The sequence below is a fragment of the Falco peregrinus genome, chromosome 2 (genome assembly GCF_023634155.1).
Source record: "Falco peregrinus isolate bFalPer1 chromosome 2, bFalPer1.pri, whole genome shotgun sequence".
NCBI lineage: Eukaryota > Metazoa > Chordata > Aves > Falconiformes > Falconidae > Falco > Falco peregrinus.
Window position 1 is genome coordinate 82,781,166 of NC_073722.1, and position 24,577 is coordinate 82,805,742.

Here is a 24,577-nt window from a genome sequence, read left to right on the forward strand (position 1 = left end):
TAACAGGCCATTACCTACACTGTAATGGACAGTTTTGTTTTCTCTAGCTTCATATAAGAAGTGATGAAGTCAAAGTAATGTACAGCAACAGGACATTATCATAATTCTATTCATTCGGTACTGGCACAGTATGTATTTCCTTAAATGTCTTTGTATCAGCAGCTTGTGATGTTTAAATATGCACACCCTCTCGTTTACCAGCCTAACAAAAAATTCAAATATTGAACATTCTAACAATTTTTGCATATATAATTGGTTTGAAATCCACTCCTACTCTGCTCATATGTTGTTAAATAACTAATTATAGTGTAGTTACGTTTTACAGTCAGTCATGAACACTAGGAAAAATGTCTATAGGATAACTTTTAAAGTATTTACCTGTGCGTAAGCCTTCGGTGACTAATGCAAACCGCAGTTTGTTGATCCTGTGCAACACAGACCTTATGGCGACTACATTTCATCTTTAAACATGGATCTTTAGCCGGATCTAAAGCTAAAAATAATTTTGGAAAATTGTTAACAATTATCTAGACACGTGCAATTAAGTAAAGAAATACACCACACATAAAACCCACCAAGTATGTGGAGGTGGGGGTGGCCAGCTGCTTGTACAGCACGCCGCACTGAAAGGCACTGATTGTCACCAGGATAAAATGCAGCACACTCAATGATAATGTAAAATGAAGCAGTGCAGAATTCCTTTACCAAGGAAAATGGATTTTCATGAAACATGGATATTTCTGTATATTCGCATACAATACCACACTATTTTTGTAAATAAAAGCGAAGTACCCTATCCAACTCTCCTGGTCAACATTTGTAACAAAGGCAAAGACTGCTTTTTTTTTACTGTAGGTGAAAACACTTTTTTAATATTAGAATTTGCTTAGGACTTTTAGGAAACTTGCATACCCATTATGTCATTCAGAGCACCAAATTCCCTAATAAATCAATTTTGAAGCAGATTCTGCTGTCTACAGTTCTCCATTTCAGTCATGTCACTTCTAAACAGAATTAGGTCTGCGATATGAATATCTCAGAAGCCACCACATATCTGAAATCACAATAAAACTGTGCGCCAAAAAGTAATGAAGAAGTAGTCAGAAAGGAAAATGACATTTGATCAGGAGTTTGGAACTTTATGTTCATCCAGATGTTGGCTGCCACATCTGTCACATACAAGATATTTTTTAAAAGCTGTAAGCCAGAATGCTAATAATAATAAAAAAAGTACTTCCACTCAATCCATTTCTTGCCATTCTTACTATGAAATAATAACACCTTCTCAGCTACATTGCACAGAAATAATTCAGTAAGACATAAACAGTGATGTGCTGGTCCATAAACTTATTAACCCAGAGAAGAGGAAAATCATCAGTTCACTAAATTCCACTGTTGTGTAGCTAAGATACTACTTACCAACAATATCTGCAATATTCTAGGTCTCTTATTTCTGCTTAGTGGCTTTTTTTGTAGCTGGTCCTTAAGTTGTTAATCTATACTCATCTTTGAGCTACACTTAGAATTACAAATACTAATTTCTGGCTATAATACCAGAGAGGCCAAATAATCTTGTTTGCTACTTACTATTAAATTTGCATCGCATATTTCTTGAATAATCATGCCTATAAGCCAGTACAGAAAAGTTTACGATAATTTATGCTCTCACAATAAATAATCAATTTTTCCCTTCTCTTGAGCTCCATGGTGTCTTTCAGGTAGATCCAAGTACTCTAAAACTGATTCTTTTATTCATATAGATATTCTTTTTTAAAAAATAAAAGATAAAAATATAACACCCCTCAGAAAAAGAAAACCAAAACCCCAGAAAACAAACCCTAGTAAGTTAAACACCAATGCCTAGCTTAAAGAGACACTACTGAAAATCCTAAATCACAAAATCAAGCAAGAAAGCTATGAAAAATTAGAATTCAGTTTTCCTGTGTTCTTCACTTTAGCACGTTACTGTCCAGTCTTCATTCATATTTCAGAAATGCTTTCCCCATTTTTCATGTTTGCTTATAATATATATGTATACATATTTTCTGAAAGTTATGTTTCTTGTGTTCTTCACAATCAAAAGTAAAATTTTAATCACACCTCTACTTGAACTGCCACATGATATTAACATAAGGCTGATTAACCATGTACCCAGGAAACAAGAACCAGACTGATCATTAATTGCATTTTTGACACATAACTTTGTGGTGCTAAGTATGATTAAATACAGTCTAAGCAGTGACTTTCTCATTTTTATTTCCTTCTTAACAATATATTCAGTTGTGCATAATATATACATTATATTACCAGCAAAGCATAAAATTGATAGAATCATTAATATAATAATAAATCAATGCAGTCAGAAAAGAAATATTTTGTTAATTACTGCATAAGACATATGCAAAGGTGCATTCCTCTTCCAGGTATTTTTATTTCTACAGAAAACCAGCCATAAAACCACAAGGAGTCATCCAGAATAAGTCTGATTACAACAACCCTAAACAAGGTGAAAGCAAATGCAGCAAAAAAATGACTGAAGTAGGATAACAGAATTTAAAATTAATGAGAGCACATTCAGTACCCTTCTCCAATATACTTTAGATCTTCGACTCCATATCAAGTACTTTCTGTGTTTAAAGTCAGGCAGAACATAATGTCAGCCCCCAGTAAACATGAGCATATTATCACTTAATCATAGAATCACAGAATGGTTCGGGTGAAAAGGGACCTTAAAGATCACCCAGTTCCAGCCCCCCCACCACAGGCAGGGACACCCTCCACTAGACCAGGTCACTCAAAGCCCCATCCAGCCTGGTCCTGAGCCCTGCCAGGGATGGGGCACCCACAGTTGCTCTGGGCAGCCTGGGTGTTACGGTCCACTCAGTGGACTCGTGATGGTTCGTCAACTATGATCTCGAAGCGCAAAAAATCATGGCAACCACGCCAAGGGGTTATGCTTCAATCAAACAGCACAATTTTATTGTTTGCCCGTAAAGCGGCATGCAATAGGTAGAAAGACAGAAAGTAAAGAAAAGATAAAGTAAAAAGAATTGGAAAGAGGATTATAGCTACCACCACGGGTCCAAAGCGTCTCTATGGTCCCAGGTACAGGCAACGCCCCGCCGGTCCTTCCGATCGTCATGATCCTTGGTGGGGAAGATCTCCAAAGTTCAGTTGCTAAGAAGGCATCTTTTTATGCCAAGCAATACACCTTGCTCCTCCTCTGGTCCATGGACTTCTGCCAGTTCTCCGCCTTCTCAAGCCAGGTTATCTTGCCCCAGAGGCGGGTAGCTTCAGACCAGGAGGCGTGTTCTTGTATTGTTTTCTGGTTCGTCGTTATGACCACAGTTGTGATCCATCTTCTGGACAGCTGTTATGTGGCCTTATTCAATCCCAGGTTGCAGGGAGCGGCATAGTACTCCTCGTACCGTGCGGTTCTCTTTCCCGGGGTCTTTGTGTCTTGGTGTCCATGAGCACCACATTCCATCTCCAACAGGTCTCTGTTGGCAATGCTGAGACAATATTGTTCTCTTTAGACAGACTCTTACACTGGGCCAGCGCCTCACCGCCCTCACGGGGAAAGATTTCTTCCTAGTAAGTAACCAAAATCCACCATCTTACCATCTGTCAGCTGAAAGCCATTCCCCCTTGTCCTATCACTGCAGGCCCCTGTGAAATGTCCCTCTCCAGCTTCCTTACTACCCTCCTTTTTGGTACTGGGAGGCTGCTGTAAGGTCTCCCTGGAGCCTTCTCTTCTCCAGGCTGAACACCCCCAACTCTCTCAGCCCGTCTTCACAGGAGAGGTGCTCCAGCCTCTGATCAAGCCTCCCGGACCTCCTCTGGGCTTGCTCCAACAGGTCCATGTCCCTCTTTTGTCAGGGGTTCCAGAGCTGAACGCAGTACTCCAGAGGTGGGGTCTCACGAGAGTCAAGTAGAGGGGGAGAATCACCTCCTTTGACCACAGGCCACGCTTCTTCTGATGCAGCTCAGGATACGATTGGCTTTCTGGGCTGCAAGTGCACATTGCTGGGTCACACTGAGTTTCTTGTCCACAAGCACTCCTAAGCCTTTCTCCTCAGGGCTGCTCTCAATCCGTACTGGTGCAAGCACTTCTTCCCAGAATGCTCCCTGATGGAGACACTTAAGGTAGCAATACCAGAATATAATATTGGCATATCTTCAGGTAACTGTTTTTCAAAACTGAATAGGGTAATGGAATAAAAATACATGAGCGAGAGAAACCTGGAATCACATAAGGATGCTGTGTTCAGTATCAAGCAGAAAATGTATTTCAGAAAAAGGGGTGATGGGAGGATATCACGTAACTTTCCATTCCCATTGAAATGTTTCTTTCTTTTCCCTGGTTCATGGGACTCTGAAGGTGTGTTTTGACAATTCCACCAAAATTTGACAAAAAGGTGTTATGCTCACTAATGTTACAGACAGAAGCCAACTTTACAACTGAGAGATGGTATTATCACACTTTGACTTTATAAAAATATAAAGATGGGTATCAAACTAGGGAAGACATCTAGTTATTGCTGGAATCAGAATGACTTTACCCCTAGAACACCAGGGGCCAGAGTTGAAGAGTTCATTTAAGACAAACACACACACACACAAAAAAAAAAAAAAAAACCCACCAAACAATCAATGAAACTCCAAGAGATATAACTAGGAAATCAAATAAATTGGCTTTGAACACATAAGTGATGACAGAAAGAAGTGCTGGATTTTGGCAGCACTCTCTAAAAGAAAACCATTGGGAAGAAAAAGAGACTGTGAGAATTGTATTGAGTATTGATGCTTCATTAGGTTCCTTATGTATTTAACAGGCTTTTGCCACCAAAGATAAACCAGATTGTTTAGAATTCTCTGTTAAAACACTTATTTCTTTGCAGCACTCATTCACAAGTTGCACCTTTTAAATGAAAGGTAATGACTGATGTTCATTGGTGAGAACCTAACGTTAGAAATGAGTTGTGCAAGAGAACAGAATATCTGCAAGGCAACCCTTTCCTGGCCCTGTGCTGTATCAGACCCAGCTTGTTCCCTCCATTTTTCTCTTCCAAGAATTTTCTGTGAAGCAAATCTAACAGCTTAAGAAAAGGAAATCCTTAATCATAAACGTAGCTAACTGTTCCAGAGTATATCCAAACCTTACAGTACCAATGTAACCTTCCATGGTTTGCTGACTCGGTGGCTATCATGCCATGCATGATCACCTCAGATGTATGTCACATACATTTGTTGCACAGCAAGAATGGCTATGGGATTGCACTAGTACAGTGGCTACTATGTAAGCAGAGTGAGTAAGCCAGCAGAGCTGTGGTTGCCAAAATTAAAAAAACCATCTTTAAATTCAAAGGCATATTCAACGCTCATGGTCTTGCCATCGACATTAATGCCCATTATCACTCAGTGACCTGCTGGACTATTCTGTCACCTAGGAACCCCCTACAGAAGTCTTTTTTCTGTAATACTATGCTTCTGTTAGGTCCGTTTTCTCTAATTCCCTGCCCCACCACCCCCCCCACCACCACCCCCCCCCAGCAATTGTCCCACATGAGTCAACTACCTGAAGGGTCAAAGTCTGCCTGGACTGACACTGTAGTTTAGCAAGCCAGATGATAAAATACAGAAAGAAATTAAGTAGAAACTGAAATGCAGTGCAAGTCTTTCTCTTTTTTCTTTCAATATCACATGCTGTAAACAACCCTCTACTACGAAGCACGCAGGATCTAAATTTTATTAAACTATTTTGCACAATCTCACATTTTTTTTATTTTTAACCTGCCGTTTGACAACGGTAAGCTTACAGATTGCATCAGTGATTTTCCCAGCTTTGAAAGGACTAAAAAAATTTAGGTATTTATGAAAGCGTGGAAACAGCTCGTCTTTTTTTTTTTTTAATCCTGTTTTACTTCATACATAAATCACACAAATGGACAATGCTCATGGAAAATGAAGACTAAGCCACAATAAAAACATTTTCCAAAACCATAGTCTGAAGTTTTTCATGCTGAGTGAGAACTGGATTCCCTTACAATGCAGGGACACCTCTGACTATGTCCAGTCTCTACATGGAGTAATCCTAAATATCTTAAACTACTATGAAAATGCATAGATTTATTCCAGAAAAAGTACCATTGATTTCTTATAAGCATATAGCTCGTTAACTCAGAAAATATATGGCATTGAGTCTTCAGTTCTTCACTGCATCTTCTAGCAACCCCTAGCAAAACATGCCTCCTTTACCCCAGCTCACTTAGAGTATGTAGACTCGCACTGACAACACCACATACCCTTTTCCATTTCTGCTAAAATAAGCAGCTATGAAACAGTGCAATGTTGACACCAAAAACATCACAAGTGTCAAAATCCCACTGTGGAGCCACTTATATACCCCTCAGAGCTATTTTCCTCAGCATGAAAGAGATATCAATTTGATTTTTACTCAATTCACATTTAATAAAATATCTTTACAATTATCAAAGGCTGGAGGCTTTTTCGTTTCCATAACTGCAGTGAAAAATGTAGATTTTACAGCATAATTATATTGTCATTAAAAATAGGTGACAGTTTCCACTCTGGTGAGGAAACTTTAGATAAGCAATGTGTTTATTTAAGGCTTGCCAGGAATCATTTATTAGTGGCTATAATGTATCAGCTGACTTCCTAGGAAGTCAGATAAAACCAGCTTCTAAAGACGCAGATCTGATTTTAGCTTTGTTAACTTGATAATATTCAGCTTTATTTAGCTCCTAATATTCAGAACAGTGTGCTTGCTATAGGTTATTTGCCTACATGCCTGCTTTACATCTGTCCACACCTCTGCCTAAAACAATATCAAATGCATTCATTAAATTTCAACAAGCAGAAAAATATCATTGTCACAAAAAGCATTACAAAAATATAAAGTACTTTGTAACATCTGCTATTTCTCTAAGAACTTATATTGTAAGCGAAAAATAATTTGCTCTCTGCTGAGAAATTATGGAACAGAATCAGGATCACCTGGTGAATTTTACAGATAGATCTGGGTTTGTTACTCTCACATGCTAAGGAAGCAATCAATATTCAAAAATGTATTCAATTATTACTAATCGATCTATTTATTTATAATTCAAATTTAGAAAAGCAATTTAACAAAGCTTCCCATCATCTCGTCTGTAAATTATTTTACAATTGGCACTCCTGGAAACTGACAGTAGCCAGAACATCATTTTTATTGGGAATATAATAGGAAATCAATATTAGCAAGCCATAACACAGGAACCCTGTTAACAGGAGCTCTGTGGCAGAATAACAGTAGATTACCATTATTTCCCAATCTTCTGAGTGCATTCTGACAATTTTCCATTCCCAGTAAAATGAAAGGGGGGAAAGGTTAAGGATGAAGTTTTCAGACTTAAATTCTCCTCCTCTAAAGTTTGTGATTCATTTCTGATGGGCAAAATAAGAAGCGGCTAGACATTTTGCTTTACTACACTTACCAAAACTTAAGCTATGTTTTGAGTATCCCATGAGTGGTTTAATAACTCTAGTCTAAAAGGCAGGTCTGACTTCTTTGCCTACAAAGGTTTCACATTTGAGAATGGGGGAGAAAATATAAATTTTCTAAAAAGTTTTAACTAAAATAATAATTAGGTCATATGCCTAGGTTACAACGCTAGGCAAACAGACAGCTAGAAGGGAATGACTCATATTGCCTGCTTTGATAGACCACACAATTCCTGAAGATACCTAAAGAGCATTAGTGCCTTTCCTTTTTTTCTCCATTTTGAAAGACTGTGATCTCTCACCTCCTAAAGCAGAACTTCTTACTGAGTAATGTGCTATGTCTAGAAGGACAAGCAGAATCCCAGCACCAGTTTCCAGAAACAGTAGGGTGAAGCACATAAATGCTCAGCTGATATTGCCAGCTAACATAGAATCCAGACAAATGTTTAATTACAGTTAACAGTGATAGTGGTTATTTTTTGCCTAAATTGTAGTGATTGACATCCAAAATTTGCATCCATACATACAGACCCTCTTCAGCCGTAGATGACTTGCATCCACATTGCTGTGGATTCACAGCAAGACATCCATGCCCTGCTATGCAACATGCCTACTGAGAATAAACACCTTGTAACTTCAACAAGGAAATGAATCATTGTGCACCTAACAGTCTGAGATTCATGAATAAAAATGAGAGAATAAACAAGAAACAGCCTACCTCAGTAACATGATGCATATGTTCCGAAAAAGAAGAATCTCAAATTTTTGGTTCTTCTCCAAGGGACTGTATATGTGATTTAAGATTAGCTATATAATATGAAAAACAGAATGGGTAGCTACAGCTGGACATTCACAAGGGGAATCTTCTTGTATATTTGTTCCATCAGGCCACATGGATCTACAGCTTCAGTAAGAAGGGTGGAGAGAGGGTTTTTCTGTAGGTGGCCAAGCAAGTAATTAGGAGTTTCGATTCAAACCCCTGAATGTTGTGGGTGGTCTAGAAGTCTGGCTTCTAACTTGTGAGCAAATGCTTCAACAATTAAGTGGCTCTGTGCATGGAAGTTGCTTCTACCCAAGAAATACCTACTCTTACATGTGCTCAGAAGTCTCCATACTGATGGATCAGGAACAATTACGTAAAGCCTCTTATCAGGTTTTTGTTCAGATGCATCACTGTTCCTAGCATTTTATGTTACTAAGCTCTGGTACATTAGCACTGAGTGTCAAGTTGCCCTGCGATGGTTGCAGTTATACTAGATAAAGTTCTTATAAGCAGAGAAGTACCTAACACTGTTAGAACCATCAGACACACAAAATAAAGTACTGCCATATTTCTCTTTTGCTCACTGATGCAATTACAGTTTCAAAAAAAATGTACATAAAAATGCATTTATACTTACTCATAATATGTACCTACTATTCTGGGTACATATTAACATTAACATATTACATTAACATACATGTTAATGTAAGTTCAAGTAATTACTCAAAAAAATAAAAGCTAGTAGTCTCTATTCTTCCTCTGTGGGTGCCTGTACCTGCATGACTAAATGTATGTAAAACAGCTAGTAAGCATCTGCGTCCCACTTGTATTTTTTTTAAACAGAACTGTTTACTGCTGACTGCCAAATAACCAGTATATCATTTAAGGACCTCGTAATTTTCTTCTAAATTTTTATTTTCTACATCTCTAAAATCACCAAAAATGCAATCGCTTGGGACAACTTATGCCCAGGTTCCACCTTTCTGGCCTACACACTTCATCTCAAATTCAAACTGCATGCCTAGCAACATCCAGTGATGCACTCCACCATCTTCCAGCACTGCAGTAAGCAACGGGCTTTAGATTCCTCATGTACGAAACAAAGATGTTGCAACTCTTCATATACTAATGCTTATTAAATGTTTTGATATATTTACTATTAAACTCTCATTTGAAATCTTTAAAAAATAACAGATATTACACTACCATAGGCTGTAGCTTACCTATCAAGAGTTTTTACCTGAACAAAGGTTATATTTAATTCTATTTATTTCCTCGGGTTTCCAGCAAGAGTGTGAATGTGGCTGAGTGAGCAGGGGAAATATGTAATCTAACACTTTCATATGAAGATATTAAGAGCAGTTACCAACTGCATATTTCTCAAACATTGAGTGATTACCTTCAGACTTTCAAAAGACATTTGAGCAGCCTACACCTATGATTAGTAGTATGATTTAAAACACAAATCAAAAAGACACCAACCAAAAATAAAACCAAATCAAAGGAAAACCTCTTTTGGTTCTCAAGAGGTATGGCACTCCAAAATCCCTAGTTACTTTTGACAGTCTTCCCAGACCCACAGCCTCAAGTGACTGCATTTTTCTTTAATCAATGTCTAGGAGTAATGGGTTTTTAATTTCTAAATTTTAAGAAAAATCTCCCTCAAAAAAATCTGTGAGCTCTGCTTCAAAAACATTCCCCTAATTTTGTGTTCTCTCTTTTGGCTATTCCTTGAAAGTTTATGCAAGAATAGCTTACTCATAAGTCAAAAGTTGATGTAAATAAGAAAGTCCACAAAGTAAAAGTCAAATGCCATGTTTACTTATAACTTTACAAATTTGGAAAAGATCCTGTTTATTTAAAATGCCAAAGAACAGAGCCACTTTGGACTTAAACAGGTGGAACTGACAACAAAATTAATACAATTATATCCAGTTTCTTTTATATGTAATAAGAAATTCTCAAATATTCTGCAAAAACATACAAAACAGTTATGACTAGTAGAAATACACATGCATACTTGGCTGGCATCCTTTAAGATTCCAGCAGCTTAATGAAGCACTTTTAAAAAAAGAAATCACAACATCCACTTCCTTAATTTAGCAGAAAGAAATAACACCTAAAGACTACCTCAAACTTCACAGTAGTAATGTATCACTAGCAAACAGTTAAGCATTATTATCTTTTCCTAAACACATTAAATCGTAACTTTGAGACATTCTGGCTGCGTCAGACTTCTTGACTCTCCAACTCAGACAACTGGGGCATACCTGTAACTGCAGAAAGGCATCTTCTTGAAACTTCTTCCACCCATTATCTCACATGCCAAGACCAACGTTGCAAAACAACATGCTATATGAAGTATTTTAATTATTCCAGTCTCTGGGAGAACTGGTCAATTTCTGTATTTAATTATGTATTTTTATGTGAAATTAAAGAGAGCATTTTAATCAGATTTTTTTTTACTGTAATTCACTTCAGCTTTTAAATTTTTTAAACCAGCTGAAACAGAATCCAATAGACTACTCATATAGAGTATGCAATACATCATAAATATACATATACATGTATTTTGAAAAAGCCTAGCAGAACAGAAACAATCAGGAAATATATCTGTGATAAAACTGAATTAAGACGTCCACATAAAATACATTCTGTAAAGAAGTCATAGAAGTTGAAATCACATCTTGCGTAACAATCTACAGAGCACATTAATTTGAGTCAGTTAAGCTTCTGTATACATCCTGGCTCAGACAAACCACCTATGAAAAGTTCTTTGAGCTTAAAATACTGAAATTAAAGGCAAACCTCAAATGCCTCAGTTTTGTAATACTTAAAAGATAATTCCACTGTTATGACCTAGCAACCACAAATATTCTACCTGTAAAAGTTCCAAGTAGATTTAAGTGGCCATTAGCAAAAAAAGCAAAATCAAACCATACGAATTTATCCTCTGTAAGACTATAAATGAAAGAAATTGGACCTCCTCTATTAAAAATTCACTTTGTAATGTTCTTTCCACGGTTTCTCTTGAATTGCTAGGGGTTTTTTTGCATTAAGCACTTCTCCAGACTGAGAGGACCCTGTAGTTTGGAAATACAGGCAAAACTACAGGTGTTCTGCAGCTACTACCTTGTAATAAATTCAGAATTTCAGTCACTTTTGAGTAAGCCTCTGTGTCCTGACTCATAGCTATCAAAACCTGGCATAGCACAGAGAAGGAAGAAGTTGTTTATTCCCTGTATGTGGCCAAGATGGAAAGAACACTGGCGCTAAGAAGCCAAGTGATGTGAAAACAGAGCGGCAGGGCATGTAATACTTCAGGGCGGGCATTCCACAGGCAAACTGGCCTTTCCTCCAAAAGGCACCTTGACTCAATAGAACAATTTGACAGCTTAGACTTACTTTTTGTATTAGCAGACAAATACAGAAAAGTGTTTAGTAAGTACCAGCAAACATTTTACTAACAACCTGGGTTTATTACTACCACAATATTTTTATACTACTAGTATTATTTTTTTTATCTGACCTAAAAATATTTTTTGCAGTCTTGGCTAAGTCCTGCTTTGAAATTTTTATGGCTGTACCTATACATCTCACAGTCTATGTTTCAATACATGAGGCAATCTATTTGTTTCCATGCATGAACACATTTTTATGAATGAAATGTGAAGTTTAATATCTGTGACTTGAAGATGACTTACAGGGAGAAAGTTTAATTTAAGATAAGACCTAGCTATATAAAAACCAAAGCCTGAATATATTTAACTGCATATTACATAGTATATAAAAGCAGAGTAAAGGTTCTAAAAGTGTATGCATCCTTTCTTTTCTATTCTTATTTAAAACATTTAAAGTTCTCTCTCTGGTTGGAAAAAAAAAAAACAAAACACCAAAAAAAACCCAACAAAACACACACACAAACACAACAACCAAACAAAAAACCCCACAAACTTCTGGATCTGTCCTTTAGTCCATCTCACTGGTTCTAAAATCTAATATATTCAAGGTCCAAATATTTTATTTTTTTTTTTCTGCTGGCCATGTACATTCTGGCATGTGAGGTCAAGTGTATTTTTAAGTTTCAAAAATGATAAATAAGAGCACAATTTATGTTAATTACATAAGAACTTCAGGCATAATCCTGAAATCCTATCATTCTCTCACAGTCCTATCCATCAAAATACAAGAACAGCACAGAGGTTACTAAAAGGAATTTTACATGCCAATGCCATACTGCAACTTATTTGTCCTGGGATGTATGTTCTTTACACGCTGTAAATTAAAAATTAAGAAGGAGTTATGTATATGTCAACTAGAGATAAACAGGAATACAGAAACAAACAAGAAACATTTTGGTTAAGAAAACAAATTAAATAAGGAAACAGTTTTTTAAATATGAGGAGGTCAGATAAAAATGGGTCAAAAAGGCAACTTTTAAGATGTAAAGTGTACTTTAAGAACTGTCATTCTTCTAGTCAAGTTCATGAAAAACTACGTATGTCTTTTTTTGTTCTTTGCATTCTTTCTTTGGTTAGTGTTTGTAAAAAGATTTATTAAGCAATTTCTTTTTCCCTCACCACTAAACAATAACGCGTGATTTCAGACTTCATATTCTTAATAACTCCTCTATTAGCTATTTTACGAGCTTTCTTATTAAATTCCTGTGGCAAACATAAGAAAGCTCACTAGGCCGTTCATTAGGTGAGCCTGTAAAGAAGCAGCAGTCATAGCACATGCCACAACTTCGTCGGGCACATATTCCTCAGGAACTGATGGCCCCCATGACTCAAAACAGTTAGCTGGGACATCCCAGCACAGTAGACAGAAGTAGGAAGACTTAAAGACATTTGCAGCACTAAACTGTAGCAGGTTTGTGAAGTGAAAAGAAACAGTCCCCCACACACTTCGCTCAGCATCGCCAGCTTTAGCAGCTCTGGTGCGCGGCCTCTAGCCCGTCACTGTAGCCCTGTGCTACATTCCTACTTTTCTGACATAACTACTTGCTGGTTTGAATGGCTACCTGAATCCATGGTCTAGCCAGGTTAAAACAAACAAACAAAAAAATAATATTTTTCATTTATCTTATGATAATTCAAGATTTGGTAACTCTACAGACCTTACATCAGGGCATAAAGCAAGGATGGCAGGGGAGCAGGAACAAGGGGTTAACCTGCTACTGAAGGCAAGCAAAATCTCATGTTACGGGCTAGGTTTAGCCCCAGTAAAAATCCTTTATACAGTCTTTCTTAACATAGCTCTAAGAATTTAGAATCCGTTCAATTATTCTGCATAAATAAATACTGAAACAATTTGAGATCCACAACTAGAAAAGCAGATATGTACTACCCAATGAACCTGAGTTAGGAGCCAGGACTGTGAACTGTAAAGGACAAGGGACTTTCATGGTGTTACCACAGCAGAAAATAGTATGAAAGAGAAATAATAAAATAGCCACTAAAGCACAGCACCAGATAATGAAGAAAAGGCACCATTAAAGTGTTCCTCAGAAATCTACGAAAGATCTTTTCAGGCAAGGCTGAAACTAAAAACAGTGGGAATCTGTTTCACACAAGATGTAGTGAATTTTCTTGGGGAACAGAATCCCTAAACATACCTAAAGACCTGAAGCTGGTTAAACTGTTCACCAGATTAAAATGTTGGCTCAGATAAAGGCATGGTGCCTTTGTAGGACACTATGCATTTCAAAAAGAACAGAACTGCCGAGCTGTTAAAAATATTTTGTGCTTATTTACTATCAAGACTAAACTATGTTTAAAGTGATACATTTTAATTGCACAGTACTGCAATTTATCTTGAAAGTGATGGATATATATTTCTAGTTTAAAAACATCAATAGTTTTGCTATAAAAACGAGATCATGAGCATACATATCAAATGTGGCAAAGTTAAGTCTACATGACTGTTTTAACAGTCTTCAGCTAATGGATCTTCATTAAAATTCCTTTATGACTTCCCAGGGCTTGCAAATGAGTGAATCAAATGATTTTATTGAATATGCCTCTAAATGGTTTCAGTTCACAGTACAGAAATATATTCACAAATTATAGAGATGTGTTTGCATGTATTTGCATATCCTTATTTACCCAGATTATTACAGAACTAGGTAGATGAAACATAAAAAGGTAAAAGACAGACTCAATTAAAATGTGTTTGAAATTGTTTCAAAATCTATTTCTGCTGTAAAATGGTATCTACAATATTTGTACCGTAAACAGACATCTAATATAACCCAATGCTATAAAAGCGAAAAACAGTCCAGTGGAATGGTCTACAAGAAATGTTAAAAATATATCTACAAACCCAACTATACCTTCAGGGTGTTCACCCTCCATGGAAATGTCATTTCATATTTTTTCCATTACATGAAAATACTCCACTGTTCCTCCAAGGTATTTCTATTGAGCAAAGGAAAACATCCTTTCCGCTTTAAAAAATTACACCAGTGTTTTTGTGTATGCAATTTTATTTAATAGCTACACACTCCAAGCTCTGCTATCATCTTAATCTAAAGATAAAATGTACCAAAAGTATCCTGTATATTTTTATCTGATGTGAAAGTGGTATGTGAAGAAAAAGTGTAAGTTGGGTTTTTTGCTTTTTTTTTGTTTGGTTGGGGTTTTTTTTATATAATTTGAGGAAACAATGATAAAACATACACTAAAGCTACTAAAATATTCAACTTGGAACAGTCCAAGACACAAAACAGGTTGTTTCTAAAACTACTGTAAGATCAAAACCTGCCTTTTAGCAGTAACTAATTACAACAGAACATTCACATTTATTCCAACATCTGCCCCACGTGATTGTTCATTAAGAACTTCCATTGTGATATTTATGGAACTACATGAACATTTATATGTGTATGTATATCTAGGTATCATATACAGTCAAAACATTTATTTAAATATGTTTTTCTATCTTAGATGCATATAAGCAAACAATTTCCATGGCAACAAGCACTCTTTGGACAAATGTCAGATGTTGCTTTAAGGAATGGCGTTGGCAGATTGCAATGGAAACCATAGTATTTTTCCATCTTTTGGAAATCATAGTGTTTTTCCATCTTTTAAAGTAACTTAGACTCTGCAGCCCAGAAGTAAGTATCAGCATACTTTTTTATGGTAAGGGTTAACCTCCTGGAATGTTTGGACCTGTAAGTCCATACAACCACTCTTACTAATATACCAGTGGAATTACACAGATGTATCTGAGCAATTTTGACATACTTTATCATATCACCATAAGAATGCCTTTCAAAATTCATCAAAGTATAGAAGAGTGAATTTAAGACACTATTAAGACATTCATTTTATTATCATACGCAAGACTATTGATTTGCTGGACCACTGACTTTTCAAATATTATCAAATACCAGCATTAAGATTCGGATTCAGATTATAGATGCATTTTGAAAAATATATTATCCATAAACAGTAAATCTATGACAATCTTAGAAAAGGCTTTAAAACTCATAAATCTTTCAAAAATAGTAACTATGTGTAGACCTCAAAGATATGCCTACATGGCAAGCACTGGTTCCTCAAAAATGCTACCTGCAAATAAATACGGGTGTTGGCTGAAAATAATTTGAAAAATGTCCCCATATATTACTGATTTTGAGCAGAATATGGACACACAAAATAATAAACTTAAATAATGAGAATATATTTGCCTGACTACTAGTGGTATCAACAAGGAGTTACATGTGTACCACATACCTATACCACAGCCTAAAAGACAAAGGGGTGTAATAGAGATTGAGGTTTGTTTTTTTTTTTTTTTTAAATGGCAAGTAACAATTTGAAAACACAGGCATAAAGCTAAATTTTCCACCACCACTTCTATTTCATGTAGTTAGCTGGGGTTTATGCAGTTTAAAGGTCTTCATATTTTGTTCATATATAGATTTTAAAGCTTCCAAATAAATATCTATTTATAAATTCACCACGTAAAGTTGCTGTAATTTAAATCAGCAAAGGAAAAAAAATATCTGTAAAAGCACTGGTGATTCCTATAATCCATTGTTTTCATAATAAACAGAAAAAAATAATCTGTCTAGTATACTTGGACTTCGAATCTTTTAATGCCAAGAAGATTCTTTGCTTATTCCATACTTTCACAGATTTATAGGTAAGTTTCTGAGAAGCCAAATATTGATAAAACCAATAAAATGAAATGTAACACAGACAGAGGTAAGTTAAGGATATTATTTATTTATGTCTTCAAAGAACTTATCTGCCTGTCCTTTCAGCAGTGTTATTACAAACATTGCCACAACAGACATGGAAAGTTGTTACTGCTCCTGTCTAAACACCATCTTTATTGAGCAATCTTAGTCCCTTACTGCAAGTTTATCTCTATATTTTAAAAATCTGTACTTCACTTAGGAGTTTCGCATTTTCATTTGGGAGAATGTTTTTAATGGAATGCTCTCACTTGAGAGAGTAGCTGCTGCATAAACCAGAATGGCAGTAACAGAAGATTGAAGGGGAAACCCTCGTAAACATTCCCTAACACAGCCAGCTTGGCTTGCAACAAGCCCCAACAAATCACAGGGCTCCACAGTCAGCAATTCATGATGTCCCTATTTATTGTTTTGAATAGTTCACTTTAGTTAAAGAAAAAAAAAAAAAAAGAGATGAAAAATACATCAGCCTACACATATGGTTACTGAGAGTAAAAAGCTAATTAATATCTAAACCTTGTTTTAAACTTAGTAGTGAAGCGGTACGCAACTGGAGTGGAATGGCACTGATGCAGCACTTACTTATGGCACAGCTTTGGAAAAACACTTCCTGAGACTATCAAAATCTACACCTGAAACTTAAGCTTTTATATTCTACCAACTCTCACTTTTTTCCTATCCTATTAAATAATAAAAGGGGGGGGGGGGGGGGGGGGTGTGTGCAGACATTGTCACTGCCGTATGTCTGTTATTGGCAAACACAGGAAATCATAAAAGACCTGATTTCAGTAAATCACAAACATCACATTCACTCCTAAGGAACTGTCATTTGCAAGGCTGCCACACTTCAGAGTATGAATGGTCTTCCCACAAAGCATCACCCATGATCACCTTTCCATTCTGATGAGAGAGGCCTGAATGTATGAACAACTATATTGTTCTTCCATAGTACTATTTTATTCTCAGGAATATTTTGCTATGTTTCAAAAAATCATTTCCCATTATACCCAAAAGTAAAAGGAAGCCAATACTGCCAATATGGAGACCAAGATACTGACTGGGAAACTTATCTTTTAGCTTATCTCCCAGACCTAGTCAGTAATGTCATTTACAGACTTTCAAAGAAGTAACAGCATACAAGTTTCTGATAAAGAATACTGCATGTCAGTCAGAGTCCAGAAAGCATCTAATTCTTGGGAAGCTGTAAATTTTTGACATACTGCTCAATTAAATAACATTGCTAAATTCAATACAAAGACTGTAGCAGTTATTGCAGGAAAAAAGAAAAGCAGTGCACTGGCAGGTAAAAGTACCTGATATTCTTTAAATAGCATACTAACAAATTAAGACACTGGGAACATTTTTTAAAAATAGAAATTCAGGTACCTTTTATTATTTAAAAGTGTTTTCAACTAGCATTATTTGTTTTTCAGTTATAAATGACACAGTAAAATGTAGATAAAACTAATCAGCAAATACATTTCACTTTTCAACGTTAATTCTCAGTAAACAAGGTTACGAAAATAGAAAGTTGAACACTGTAGGCATGCTTTTAAAATATTCACTACCCAATACACAATGATTTTGCAAACAATGTAGGATAGATAACTTTAACATGTTTTCATAGTTTGGTGGTTTGCAAATTCAGAAAATTATTCTACAAACGTTAGCATCAGGATCCCCAGAGAATTCAGAGTAATGCAACAAGCTAGAGCATGTAAAAGTGTGAATCTGGTGGAAAAAAAATCGGGGAAAAAAACCCCAAACAAAAAAAACCAAAATCTATCAAGTATGTGATAAGAAGAAAAGAAAAACCACCCACGACCAAAGTTTACAGCATGTTCAATTCAATGTCTTCTCATAAAAGATTTTGCCACCAATAAATCGTTAAAGCATTACCTATTTCAGTTCTCATACTAAAAACATATGTGCAGACCCTGCCCCTCTATCGAAAAACAAAGAAGAAAATGAATGGACTAAAGGTATTTTCTAGTGAAGTGATAAGCCTGTTTCTTAGATGACATACTTCACCAAAAGAAAGTAACCTTTTGTAAAGTCAAGTGCTTTTTCATATTGTACTAGCATATAATGAGGAGAGAATCATGGTCTGAGAAACTGGCAGGTTGTAAAACACTCAGGCTGCCATGGATCTAAATCAACATTTACAAATTTTCACCAAACCAGAGGAAAATCACCACAATTCACAGAGTAGTGATAACATAAATGTGACTTTTTCCCCTCCTCCTAACTCTCTTCCATTTTTTGGGAGAGAAAAAAAAAAGCCAGGTGCCTTCATTTAAGAAACTAAGGCATTGCCTTTAACAGGCTTACTACCTGAATTAAATTAAATCATGAATTAAAGTGACAAAGACATAGAACATGGTGGAAAATTCATCTCTAAGAGATGTGGTGACAATAAACTACAATTAATTATAAATTTCCCTTAAAAGTCTGTATCCACTATGGAGAAAATTCTTTAAACATTATTTTTGCAACATATTTTTATCTTGGTCTCTTGTGCACAGGCCCCTACACTGTTTCTTCATTGCATTTGTACCATTGGTATTATCAGAAAAGACGAAGCCTCTGAAGTGCATCTTGTAGCAATTAAAAAAAAAATTCTTCTGTCAAGATTCTTAGTAGCTTGATAATAGTTGTCACACACTTTGAAACAACATGCATGAAGTGGATTATATTGACAGTAAATATTAAGTTCCAGTGCCTGGGGAGGGAATGTTTAATATGAAAAATTGCTGCATTTGCCTAAATTATTCTAAGGCTGAAATAGTTGTACTTCAGCATTCTCAAAGCTCCATCTATATTTTGCCTCAAGACAGATCACTTGAACATGACAGACTTCCAAAACTGTTTTTCTAGATCTTTTATCAGCCAGATATAAAGAGACTTTCAACGTTTTAATGACAGGGTTTTTTAACTGCAAAAGACAAATATCAAATTGCACGCCTGGCAGGTTTTTTCGAATGTCCTACTGAAAACACAACATTGCTTAAGCTTCACTTAAATATATAAATAAAACAAAACCTCCCAAACCCCATGAACTTGTTTGTATGAGCGGAAACTTCAAGCTACTTTGGAGGTTCCTATTGCTCCCATCTCTGCCTCTGATCAATAAAAGTTTGCAAAAATCACAGATATAAAATTATGATTAGGCTGAATTTGTGGCCCTCTTTAAATGACTTATTCAAAGAGGGAGAAAATGATACAAATTCAATGAATTCTGTAGGTTCTCTAGAGCAGGAATAATTAAAATACTTAAATTTTACCCATACAAATAACTAGTAGCAGAATCTTACCTTGATCAAATGGTTTACTTGGACTCCATGTACGAAAATAATCATCCTGGAGAGGGAGAAACAACCTACATTTAGTAAAATATAAGGAATCAATGTACACATGAAAAACTCACAGAATCATGAAAGACAGAAGATGTATACCAACCTCTACTTCCTAGAAAAGGCAAGCAGTAAAAAACAAATAAGAAAAAGATTACAGTCATCATAATGGGACAAATCACTTTATATAGAATAAAACTGCATAATTCAGAGGCCATTTGTACTCATTTAGTAAAAATGTTATTCAGTGTTACTTACTAGCATTTAGAATAGTAAAAGTACTTTTCACATTACTTACATAGGTAATGTTTCTAAAATTGCTTTTAAAATGTTACAGTATTTTTCCTGTACTTTAAGTTCTAACATACTGTAAAACTTAAAATTACATTTTCCATTCAAAGCTCCAAAGTCACCATCAATGAAACATAACTACATTTTAAAGAATGATACATGCATTTTAGAAAAGTACATATTAAGCTATGTAGTTTTCAACTGCACCACTTAAGAACTGTCATTAAATAAGTCTAATTAGCTCTATTTTCTACAAATCGTCTTCCTAAACATAAAATACCCCAATTATGTCATCAGCTGTATTATGCTGCAATTGCAAGAAGGAAAACCAAATAAATTGCTTTCAAGATTTTAAGAAATTTGACAATAAATTACAAACTCATAGCTGAGATTAAATAAATTTATCTGCACACCTCAGATAATAGATGGAGCAGAAAAAATACTAGAAATATTTATTATGTGTTACTTAACTTGTCTTCTCTAGAACAAAACATTAAAAGACTGTACCCAACAATTTAACGTCTGCATAAATTAAGGTTCACAAACTGCAGACTTGCAGCATAAAGCAGTTCCGTAGCACTTGCTAAAAGACGACCAAGACCACCATAAAGAAACTTAAATTTATAAAAACTGAACTACTGGGAAAATATGAGTCCTGCACAGTTGCCAAATTCACATAAGTACAACTTCAAAATGCACATCTTTAAAGGAAAGGGTACACTCTGGGTTTTAATACTTCAACAGTTTTACTGCAAAGGGAAAAAAAAAAAAAAAAAGGGAAAAAAAATGGTTACAGCCTAAACCGCATTTCACTGATAATGTTTTATTTGTAAAATCGTTATGGGAATGTGTGCTTTGAACAAGGAAGAACGAAATCAGCAGAATCAGAAAGTGCAGAACAGAACCATAGTTCTGTACCAATACTTATGTATTCCTTTCCTCCAATGCTGCTCAGATTAACAATCTATGAATCAGTTTATGTTATTTCCCTCTAATTACTATTTTTTGAAATTAAATACTGAAAGGCATATAAAATATTTTTTTTTATAAATCATTCAAGAGACAAGCAGAAATTATTATAGTCTTTTCCAATTATATCCCTCCTAATTGTAACTATGGAGATGTTATTCCTGCCATGATGTTCAGGTCTGAGCCAGCTTTAATGCAACACTGTTCCATGAATCAAACCACACTGGCAAAACTTTCAATTCATGAAAAAACATGAAAGTAGTAGATTCTCTTTCTATTCCTACTAAATCAGTAATGTTTACCCACCATAAACCTATTCACAAAATATATTTATGTCCTGGCTTTGTCCAGGATAGAACTAATTTTCTTCTTAGTAGCTGGTACAGTGCTTTGTTTTGGATTTAGCATGAGAACAATGTTGATAACACACTGATGTTCCCATTGCTGCTGAGCAGGGCTTACTCTGTATCAAGGGCTTTTCCCTTTCCCGTGCCCTGCCAGTGAGGAGGGACATGAGAAGCCGGGAGGGAGCAGAGCCGGGACAGCTGACCCGGACCAGCCAAAGTCACGTTCCGTGCCACAGACCGTCGTGCTCAGTGTATAAACTGGGGGGGTTTCACCAGGGCCAGCCAATCACTGCCTGGGGAGGGCCTGGGCATCAGTCAGCGGGTCGTAAGCAACTGTATTTTGCAATAATTTTTTTTTTTCTTTTGGGTTTTATTCCCCTCTCCCTGTCTCTCCATTCCATTACAATTCTTACTTTTATTTTCTTGTATTTCAATTATTATACTTATATATATGGGTTCTTACTGCAACCCATAAGTTTTACCTTTTTTCCCAGTTCTCTTCCCCATACCACCCCCACCCCAGTGTTATGGGTAAGCAAGCAGCTGCATGGTACTTAGTTGCCAGCTGGGATTAAATCACAGCAATTTATTATTAAAATGAAGAAAAGTTAGAATAACTAGAACATAAGGCTAATGAAGAAAAGTTAGAATAACTAGAACATAAGGCTAATGACTAGAAGAGTAGTCATCCTGCTAGACAAAAATCCCTTCTAAGGCAAAGCACCTTGCATTATGTAAAGAAGAAAGTAGAAGTAGGGTTTGTATAAATTACAATGTTCCCAATTTGGCCTTAAACCAACCAGAAGATACATCAATTCTTGTTCATGGCCATACTGCTGACAACTTCACAGATCCCAAATATAACATCCCTCAGGCATTTCTAGAAGAGTCTTAGTTGACTGACTTCTGTCTACAAAGCCACTCCATACCTTTCTTGTTACCCTTCTCTGAATCTTCTCCAAGTCTACTTCTTAGATAGGGTATGACAAGAATTGCTCGGAGCATTCAAGATGAATCAGCACTACGCATCTATACACAACACAGTAACAACTACTTTGTTCTGTATTCTTCTCCCCATCATGCCCACTCTTCCATTTTCTTTTTAGGCTGAGAAAGCAGTTTTGTTTTTTTCGAATTGCACTATGGTTTAAATGGATTATAGTTTGCATGGAACTTTCTGTCTTAAATCCAAAATACATGTACCCAATATACCATATATATCTATACTGATTTTCCTGAAAATTTAATTTCTCATTCACTTGTTACTTAAAGTCCGTTACTGGATATTGTAAACAAAACCTTTAAGTGCCTGTAAAACCAAAATAAAATAGTTAATTGGTTCTCAGATTAAGTAAGGAAATTGCTTCAACAAATTGCAGTTCCACAATTTTACAAGTATTTCTAAAGCTATCTAACTTATCATATGTATAAGGACCTGGCTTCCTGTTACATTCAGACCTTTCCTGATCTTCAGTCAATAAGAGTTTGATTACTGTAATGTTCTTCAGAATATCATCAAGATGATTCAATAAATTGCAAAGCCTCGTTTTTCATGATTTTAATTTAAAATTAAAACCAGAATGAACAAATACAGGGTTTACAGTGAAGGCTGAGCTGCATCACAGCATCTCTAGCCAAATTATCCTTTAACAATCTATAAATGCAAAAGGTAATGCCTCAGGACAGAACTATGACTTCTGATTTTCTTCAGAGGCTTCACTGCTTTAGTCCTGAGCATATTAAAGGGCAGGTTGCAAAAGCATAGAGAATAAAGTCACAATTTTTTTTACGGTAACCATACCATTTTTCAAACACTTTCTAGCTAAAGGTATCCAGGCATTTTAAATAGAAACATCCTTACTGCTCTACTTGAAACTACGTGAAATGTCAGTAACTCTTTCAAGTTTTTCTCTGAAAGACACATAAAACACTTCTAATACCTATGTATCATGGAGTTTAATATCCATGCCTTAAAATTATGCGTGTTTAAGCATTATGGTCAGTAAGGGTCATTCATAGTGATGAAGTATTTCTAAGAACTGAAGTTACACTTACTACAATTACATAAGCACTTTGAGACTAATAAATATTTTTTCCTGAAAATGGATTACCTTAAAAAAATATCACGTATGTACTGTGAAAATCTAACAGCCTTAAGAAAGGATTCAAAATGACCACAAGCAGCTTAATCAGAAAAGCTTTTCAAAACAAGGTGGGGGAAGTATTTTGCCTTGAACACTTTCATTGGTTCTTTTCAGACTTCTATATTCTGCTATGTTCTTCTACCTTCATTCTTAAAAAAGCAGGTCTTATATGAGTTTTAAGAAATACACATTTAAGTACAGTAAAAGAAAAAGACTAACTGGAAAAAATCGTATCTGACAATGTAGCTATGCAACAAAAGTTTTCAGCTTTCAATACAGATACCAAAATATGATCCTATTAATTTTCTTTACTTGTGTACAGCATTTGTTACAGCATTTCATTGATAGTTCCTCTCCAACTGTTTCTGAAGACGCTGCCACATACCGCTGACATCACTTGAATTATTATCCAACAGAAATTTATGTTGCTAAAGAACAGAATGGTACATGGTAGATATAATGAGCTTGACTCAGAGAACATCAGGCGTCCTACAGCAAGAAACACAGTTTCCAAACAAGTATTTTCAGACCAAGGTACACCTTAAAAAAAAAATGAATAAAGCAAATCCAGCCCTTGTTTCATGTATTATTTCATGTATTACGGGCTACACAATAAAAGCCAACATATTAGAATCAAAGTTGATTTACGTCAGAGAATGCACTTAAATGGAAGCAGTTTCCTGAATTCATAATTATTTTTATACTTCACCCAAGTATAACTTCACTACTAAAGCAAAGGCTGTATAACAGAAATATTAATTGTGCCACTTACAAAGTACCAACTCAGGCAAAAGTTGTTCAGCGTGAGATACTGCTTCATATATACTGCCCTTGCAAGAAACAATACTTCTAACAGTCACCAAGGCAGGAAAGAGACAAGGTTCCCTGAACTATATTGACCACCAAACTAAATTCTGCCCATACAAAATTGCAAATCTTATACAGTTTATCAAAATTTAAAAAATACATTTTACTACTGGCCTCCCTATTCCTACACC

General features: G+C 35.7%; 1 protein-coding gene across 2 annotated transcripts in view; it reads right to left on the minus strand.

Annotated features, from left to right (window-relative positions):
• The window catches only part of SPOCK3 (SPARC (osteonectin), cwcv and kazal like domains proteoglycan 3), a 213,172-nt gene that overhangs the window by 109,721 nt on the left and 78,874 nt on the right, over nucleotides 1–24,577 (minus strand). Inside the window, exons 3-4 of one of the 2 annotated variants that reach the window (XM_055797782.1) lie at nucleotides 19,790–19,835; nucleotides 379–493 (exon numbers count right to left, since the gene is read on the minus strand). The exons of the other annotated variant lie outside the window; for it this stretch is intronic. Of the exons in view, the coding sequence (XP_055653757.1) occupies nucleotides 379–493; nucleotides 19,790–19,835 (161 nt within the window). The remainder of the gene's footprint in view (nucleotides 1–378; nucleotides 494–19,789; nucleotides 19,836–24,577) is intronic. 2 annotated transcript variants of the gene reach the window in all.